This window comes from Oculina patagonica, chromosome 13 (genome assembly GCF_052425735.1).
Source record: "Oculina patagonica isolate OP01 chromosome 13, crgOcupat, whole genome shotgun sequence".
Classification (NCBI taxonomy): domain Eukaryota; kingdom Metazoa; phylum Cnidaria; class Anthozoa; order Scleractinia; family Oculinidae; genus Oculina; species Oculina patagonica.
The window spans coordinates 13,038,571-13,046,762 of record NC_135770.1 but is presented as its reverse complement, the minus strand read 5'-3'; the positions used below and the strand labels follow the sequence as shown (position 1 = coordinate 13,046,762).

General features: G+C 38.4%; 1 protein-coding gene across 1 annotated transcript; it reads left to right on the top strand.

Annotated features, from left to right (window-relative positions):
• Nucleotides 1–370: 370 nt before the first annotated feature.
• LOC144634354 (structure-specific endonuclease subunit MUS81-like) lies at nt 371–6,451 on the top strand. The gene is made up of 11 exons (XM_078493279.1): nt 371–640; nt 928–977; nt 1,364–1,462; nt 1,836–1,913; nt 2,267–2,379; nt 2,898–3,014; nt 3,438–3,533; nt 3,624–3,749; nt 4,316–4,419; nt 5,455–5,538; nt 5,973–6,451. Exons 1-11 carry the CDS (start codon nt 504–506, stop codon nt 6,034–6,036), a joined length of 1,068 nt encoding a protein of 355 aa, XP_078349405.1. The 5' UTR covers nt 371–503; the 3' UTR covers nt 6,037–6,451.
• The last annotated feature ends 1,741 nt before the right edge of the window (nt 6,452–8,192 follow it).

The following is an 8,192-nucleotide window of genomic DNA, read 5'->3' as shown; positions in this document are numbered from 1 at the left end:
GTTATAGCGAGCACCACTTCGCAAATTACAAACTGCAAATAAACAAAAACAGCTTTATACTGGTTAACATCTAGCTCCCGTTCGATTATTATATCGTGTCGTGTATGGGCGAGTTTTGTGTGAATCAGCCGTTGCTGTAACCGTGAAAATTAGCAAAAGCTAGATTGAAGTTTTTCAACGACTTGTTGAAGAAAAGTTTTGAATCTTGACACGTGCGCGAAGAATAGTAAAGCGCTATGTATTTTAAGACATAGAGGTTGCAGATGAAGCGTGTACGTGTAAGAGTTATTCCTGTCAATTTGTCTTTTTTTTCTTTTTAAGATATTTCATCACCGATGCGGGTTGTACTTTAGCTGAGAAGCTTGAGACGGTAACAGGAGACAGCTTGTCACCAGTATCAACATGCAGTGCTGCAACCTTTGTCACTGACGCAATTAAATCTTCATCACATGCCTCAATTGATTTAACATCTGATCAGAACTTTGACAGTTTAGCTACTGTGGATGTATCAAGGAACTCTAAACGGTGTATATATAGACTTGAAAGAAAAGGTTTCAGACCTCTATGACAATTCTACAAGTAGCCATGGCAGATTTACGAGCATAGCAGAAAGAAAAGAAGAGGAACTTAAACCTGCAAGGTATGAACTAGGGAAGGGCTGATGTTGAAAGTAATGCCAATAACACTGTCTTCGCTCTACTTTAAGAAACGGATTTTGTCCTGGTTAATTTGTGGCCTGTGCCCTTGATCGCGCTTGGGCCATAAATTAACATAAAAAACGAAATGACTAGATCTATGCTTTACCGGAAAAAAAAAAAAACAAGGTTAATAAGAGAGCTTGTATATGGAAAACTGCAAAATACATACAGTATTTGTGCATGTACATTAAGTACAGTATAATAAATAAAATTTTTTGTTGTTTGATAGAATTCTAGAAGATGACGTTAGCTTCACTCCTGATTTTGTCCTGAGACCAGGTATGTGTTTGTAGAAGAGAAGACCAAAGACAATCGATAATTTATAACGTTAAGCTCATTTGATATGATATTTTTTTAACAGATTGTCATCGACAGACAGTAAATTAATTGCCTGCTTTGCAAAGAGAACTTATCAATAAACAAACCCGTTTATTAGGTACTTATAACTGTCAATTTCATTACCAATGCTCAAAGTTACTAGAATAATAAGCTAACAATAGCAGTATTAACTGTCGTAAGCTCAAGTAAGCGAGGATCCCTGAAGAAGGGAGAGGCAAAGATGATCGACACAGACGGCTGAAACGACTTTAAAGAGAGTTTTTACTGTATACTTGTCCAGAAGTCACATTTGAGTAGAGGCTAAGGTTTATTGTGTTTTCTCGTAGGAACATTTGATGTTATTTTATGTGTTGATGTAATCGAGACAACAGGAGGACAGGCTAAGTCAAGAAAAGATGCTCTTGTACCTGAACTGAAGAACAATGGTACATGATCATTACTTACTACATAAAGCTACATTACTTTCTGTTGTAGTTTAGATTTGCTTTGGTAGAAAAGTTTATTATTCTCGTTTCTGTAATGTTTCTTTTTAGCATAATCTGATAACAGGCACCAACTGGTTTGAACAATTTTAAACCAAACGTAAATAACATATCCACTATTGTTTGAGATTTGCTTTTATATTTTACAACCATACGTTGAACTACCATTTTTACGTGCGTGTTTTACAGTGTATGTATATGTTCAAGGTAGGAAGCGAATTTTCAACATCAATTTCAATATAACATCTTTTATTAAACTAACCATTCTTTTCAGAACAAGAAATTTTTGAGCATGTTCATTTGAATTCTTTCTAAGGTGTGCAGTTTGATGTTCGCAAACTTCAGCTGGGTGACTTTCTGTGGGTGGCCCGTGAAAGAACTGTTCCAACACCAGGTACAGTGTAGTCTTCCTTGTTTCCTGTTAATGCCTAACAAGATCTCCATTTATTTAAAGATCTTTGATTAATATGAATAAACCTCTTTAGTCCGAAGCCAAAGTTATCTTGAAAGCTTGGTCACATTTGCACGAAAACATTATTTCCTAATGGAAGGATTTCTTTACTATTTTTATCAACAGTCCCCTCAGCAGTGCACTGCGCATATAAAATACATTGCGCATATAAAATACATTGGGCGGACCAATCAGATTCGCGGATTACCAATGGAACACGATGAGTTTCTGCTAAATGTAGTTTGGACCAAGTTATTTCTTAGTTTGGTTATCATGTCTTCTGTGCACATACTTAGGTTGTCTGTCAGTACCAGTGGCTCGTGAATTAGTTTTGGATTATATTATTGAACGGAAGAGAATGGATGATCTCTGTGGCAGTATCATCGATGGTCGTTTCCGCGAACAAAAGGTATTGTCAAAAAGTTACATCTTATTTTTTTCCATTGAATTTTGCTTTATTTAACCTCTGCTTACACTGACGCAAAAGTGGCGAAGAAGAAATTAACAAATCTTACGCGCTTTTCACTTTTTCTTTTTAATACGCAAATGAAAGTTAGTTTCTTCTGAAACTCTTCTAAATATTTACATGTAGAGTAAATAAATGTTTTTTGTTAAGTTTTACAATAGGTATGTCGATATGTCAGCATTTTATTTAAAAGCTTATGTATTGCGACATCTCAAAGCCAAGAAAATTGAATTCACCACATCGGCCACCAGCACCTTAGTACATTTACATTTGCTTTCAAAAGGACAAGGAAGGGGAGTTTGATTCTTTGAAATTTGTTAAATATGCCCAGCACAAGTTCAACGTCCACGTGATGTAACACCATACTTAGAGAACTAATAACTGATTTTGCCTACCTGGACTACTGTAGTTCTCTCTTCGTAAGTTAAAACTTTTATGTTTTCCCTGCTTGATTGTTATAGTTTCGACTTCGCCACTGTGGCCTTAATCATCCAATTTACCTTGTGGAGGATTTTGGTTCGATTCAGCACATGAGTCTTCCAGAGAGTACACTACTACAGGCTATTGTTAACACTCAGGTTGGTCCGCAGTCGACTTCATGTCGGCATGTTAGAGTAAAGTAAAGAAAAAACTTTATTTAGGCAGGGTAGCCCATTCAGCTCATTGGCTGGTATCCAGAGGGGAACTGCATCTACAAAAATCACATAAAAAATCTTGAAAGAAAAAAATATACTTAGTAAGACAAAAATTAATGTTTGGTTTCGAAACAAATAAATACAACTTAAACACCTCACCTTTAAAAATACTGTGGTCATAATCAGGCGTTGTCAATGATAACATAGGGTTGACGCCGATAAAAAAGGGGCAAAGAGCCGACACTTATTAAACAAAACTAGCAAAAAATAGCGTTCCTTCCTTCCCCTTGGTCCATGCAACCATACCAAGTCTAGATTTATTCAAACAAAAAACTAATTTTCTGTCTTGTTTATTATCGCCTTTAGGTAGTGGATGGCTTTTTTGTGAAGCGGACACGTGACCTGAAAGAGACGGTTGCTTATTTGACAGTCATGACTAGGTATCTGCAGAGACTTTACTCGGTAAGTCCTCAGTCCAGTCCTTCACTGTAGCCATGCACAATTTTTTCGTGATTTTCACGCTCTTTTATTTATCGTTCAATTTCTGCATAGAATAAAACCCTTGCCAGCTGTTCCCAAGGAGGCTTGGAGCAAGCGCGGTCAAATAGCACCAATGGAAACGATAAAATGTATCTTATGAATTTCCCAGACTTTAACGACTCGACTGTCAAAAACAAGGTAACATGATTTTTTTCACTTGGCAGTTTTACGCTCAATAATCCAAGGTTCATTTGTAACAGACGTGTTAAAGGAACTTCAATGTAGACCGGATATTCGGGACGACGATTTCCTTGAGAAGTCATTTGACGTAACATTCTTTGAAACTCTGCTCCTTTTTTGTGTGCGGGTGGTGGGGTGGGGGTGGGTGGTTTTATTGTCTAAATGTAAGTTTTAACTGTCTACTAAAGAGTAGATGAAATGTATGGACTTCCGCCTGGAAACACAAATAAAATGGATTTGTGACTACTTTACTTGCAGTCTTCACAAAACCTTTCTTTTGTCATAAACGAATGTTGATACAGCATATGCAGTCTGTGGCCAACGTCTCTCAGACGAAACATCTTATTCAGACTAAAAAAACGTTAATTTGAAGACAGGACTTAGTACTTGCCTTTCAGACGTCGGATTTTGGATCGTTTTTGCGTGTCATTTTAATCACGAACCCAGATCCCCGTGCTCTTTGGAGAAAATCTGGATTACAAGGCTAATAACTGTTTTCCTTTCCCTGCGATTGTTATTTGTAGGTGATGACAGTCAGTGAGGTATTTGCCAAACAGCTTATGCAACTCAGCGGTGTATCTCCTGATAAAGCTGTTGCCATATTGGAGAAATATCCCACTCCTAAAAGGTACCAAGCAGAATTTCAGAATCTAAAACATTTTTATTTGTTATTTACAGTGATGCATTTTGTTCTTCTACTTTTAATGAGGGGTTACACTAAGAACCTTTCAAAACTTATGCATGTATGGCGCAACCGAGGTTTAAGGTCGCGCAGGACCCTTGAAATCATTATGTATGTATTTATTTAAAGAGTATGCACGAACTGCGACGACTGAAGCCGACAACAAACGAAATATTCATGAGAATTTTTTTTCTCAGAGTTCTTTGTACAAGTAATTACACGGTATTGTTCTCAGCCTCGCATCCCGTGCGCTGGAACATAGCGAATTATCATAATTAGATTCACAGCTTTAAATAAAGCACACGTTGTTGTAAACATCGACTCGGAAGGTCTTCGGAAGCCTCAAAACCTGCAATTTTGTGTCCAAGTTTTCTCCGCCGATATAGAATTTCAAGAGTTGATTCGCGAGGAACATAAATTTGATGTACTCTATTGTGTTCTGGCTAGAGCGAATTTTTAAATTTCCTTCTCAAAATGAAGATAGCATGTTTCAAAGTTTAGATTTCACATTTTTACTCTCTTAGAAGCCATTAACTTGTAGCAGTTTTTGAAATCGAAAATTTCGTTCTAGTGGGAACACAAAAGAAGTTACGATTTATCACTAGGCTATATAATCATTTAATTTGGTGCGCTGTGCTAGCTAAAAACTTGGACACAAAAACGCATTATCTTCAGTTTAACTTTTAAGGGCTTGTAACATCACAGACAACGGTCATCTCTCAGTAAAAGGCCAATCATGATGTAATTCCATCATCCCTGGGTATCCTTATTAAATTTTAGAGGAATCGATATTCAAAATGTAGTGAATTAAAGCTTTACAAGACAGCACTCCAACAAGAAATTCGGCTAATGAATATATTAATGAGCAAGGGTCCTGCGCGACCTTAACTGACGTTGTTGCATTAACCGCTCTGAAAGGAATTATGGTAGATGAGTAGCTATGGGTTCTTTACGCACACTTTGTTCTACCTTTGTGGTTAGGTTACTAGATGCATACAAGGCACAGGATAGTGTCAAAGACAGGGAATTACTCCTGTCTGCTCTGAAATGTGGCAAAAACCAAAGGTACCTGACATTCTTTTTAACTTTAATTGTGATGTTGAGATTTGGGGGGGGGGGGGGGTAGACCATTAAATGGGTATGAAGGAACTGCTAATAACGTATGAGCGAAATTAATTGATAGTATTTTAAGGCTATGTTTACACGGGACCGGTTCCAAACGGATCCAAGTGGATCCGGTCCGATTTTCGAACTGGAAAGGCCTTCTGTTTACACGGCGCCGTTCTGAAACGGGTCCCGCCGGAACGGATCCTTTACTGGATTTGCAAAACAGCAGGTCCAGTTTTGGTTTCACGCGAGCAACTGGTACAAACGGCTGATTCTGCAACGTTATTCAGTACAAGGTGTTTACACGGAACCGGTTAGAACCGGTCCTGACAGGTTGTTAAAGCTAAAGGAAGAGTCGTTTATTGACAAACAACTTTCTTTAAATCCTACAGAACATTGGGACCATCTCTCAGTAGAATGATCTATCAATTGTTATGCTCGCCTTCGTTGAGCTGATATGTGAAGATACCATTATGCTTTGGAGCATAATTTCGTTAAACGCTTCAACACATACCAAATGGTTCACACTGACTCAGGCAAACACACTGGAAGAACTAGACAGCCACAGATGGAAGCTGGAACTTTTGCCACTGAGCTCTGCTGCCGAATAAATCTTGGCAACTCTCAACGAGTTCATTCGCAGCTAGCTTAAAACCAGGAGGGAAGCTGTACATCTTAACAATGTAATACATCAAGGACTTAGAGAAACTATGCGCGTTACGGTTGCACGGATAGTGACAATTTTGGCATTAATTGACATAAAATGACATTAATTGATTGAATGCTGTAGTTTTTTTTTTATAATAAATAAGTTTTTATCATCTTTGTTTATATTTTGTGACATATGCTGTATGCTTTCAGTCAGTGAAAAGTGGCTGTACTAATTATAACAAATGACATTACCCAGGACACCGTACAACATTGCAAGCAATATCCGAGGACACCTTGTAAAATTTTCCACCGTGTTCAGTGTTGTAGCAAGGCTGTAACTAGCAAGAGGCAAGACGAGGCACTTGCTTCGTCTTAATTTTTACCCAAGATTAAAAACAAAATATGTTTTTTTGGGACAATAATCCCCAGTTGAACAAGACTGATTTTTCTCCAGAAATACCTCATGAAAAATGTCTCCGAAAGAGATTCATAGCTTCTAGATTTCTAAGTTTTCTAAAGGGCATGCCCCCAGATCCCACTGGCAAGATTTTGCCTCGTCTATGGCAAAGGTCTGGTTACGGCCCCGGTTGTAGACTCTGTTGTACTGCGAGTTTGCTTCAACCGTAAACTTCCCTTTTTTCAATTTATTGATGAAATGTTAGCTACCAGGAAATAAAGATGATTTCACGATGATTTTTGTCGGGCTCATACCGTAGGCCGAGCGTTAACAGCAAATCTTGGCAGTGACGAACCCTCGCCACAAAGCGTTGAAACGCTCTATGCATGCAGTCCTCCAACCCCCCCCCCCCCACACACACACACACACACACTCTTTTGAGCCAAACGCTAACAGATAATTTATTGTTATCCACCTTGTTTAGTTTGAGACTTTTGTTAATAACTTCTTCTTTCCAACTCCTTGCACCTGCAACGAAAACCGGAAGTGGCGTTTGACCGCTGTGCATTGAAATCCCCTGGAAGTAACGACCCACCAATAGCGTAGCGACCGCATGCTAGACTTTTGTCCTTTTTGTTTAGTATCACGTATTCTCTAATGTATAACTGAATGGAAAGGAATCGGCATGAACAAATACAAATATTGTGTGAAAACGCGGCAAATGCCACGTCCTCCAAAATTGTCAGTTTTACTTACGTACTTTTCCAATAGCTTAAAAGTTGAAGACAGGCCAAACACCACTCATATTCTCGTGATAAGGGAAATGTGACTGTCTCGGGCGTCTAATACAATTTTTACACGTCAGGGGAGGCGTTTATTTGAGAGTGGGCGTTTATTAGATCATTACGGCACGAATTTTCATGAATCTCTAGCCTGCAGAACAGGCGGTTAAACCTCGCACTTCGCGCTTCGACCCGCAAAAAAAAAAAAAAACCTGTTTGGAGACTAAAGTTTTTGTGAGTCAATGAGTCATCACTCATGAGTCAATGAGTCAAATCTTAAATTAGAATTATAAATTTGAAAATAGTGCTACCCTAACTAACAAATTAAAGCTAACCACAAGCAAACCATAGTGGAACTAACCGCAAGCAAACCAGAACTTTGTGTAAAAATCAGCTTGACTCATGACTCATGACTCATAGACTCATTTGACTCATAAAACAGGGGACCTCGCCTGTTCTGCAGGCTATGAATCTCTGTGACATTCTCGTCCCCATAGCCCTTTCGTTTCTCTTAGCCGGTTGAAACTTTGCACGAGGAAACAACATTCTCGTCCCCATAGCCCTTTCGTTTCTCTTAGCCGGTTGGACCTTTGCACGAGAAAACAAATGGCTCTGGGGACATTTCCAGTCCTAGATAGGCTTTTGTACATTATGCTAGCATTTTTTCGAGCATTTTAGTAAGGCAAAAGCATTGAGCATTATTCGAGCATTTTAGTGGCATTTTCCCGGAAAAATGTTTTTTTTTTTTTCCCGAGAAAATAAAAAAGAAATGAATTCTTTTA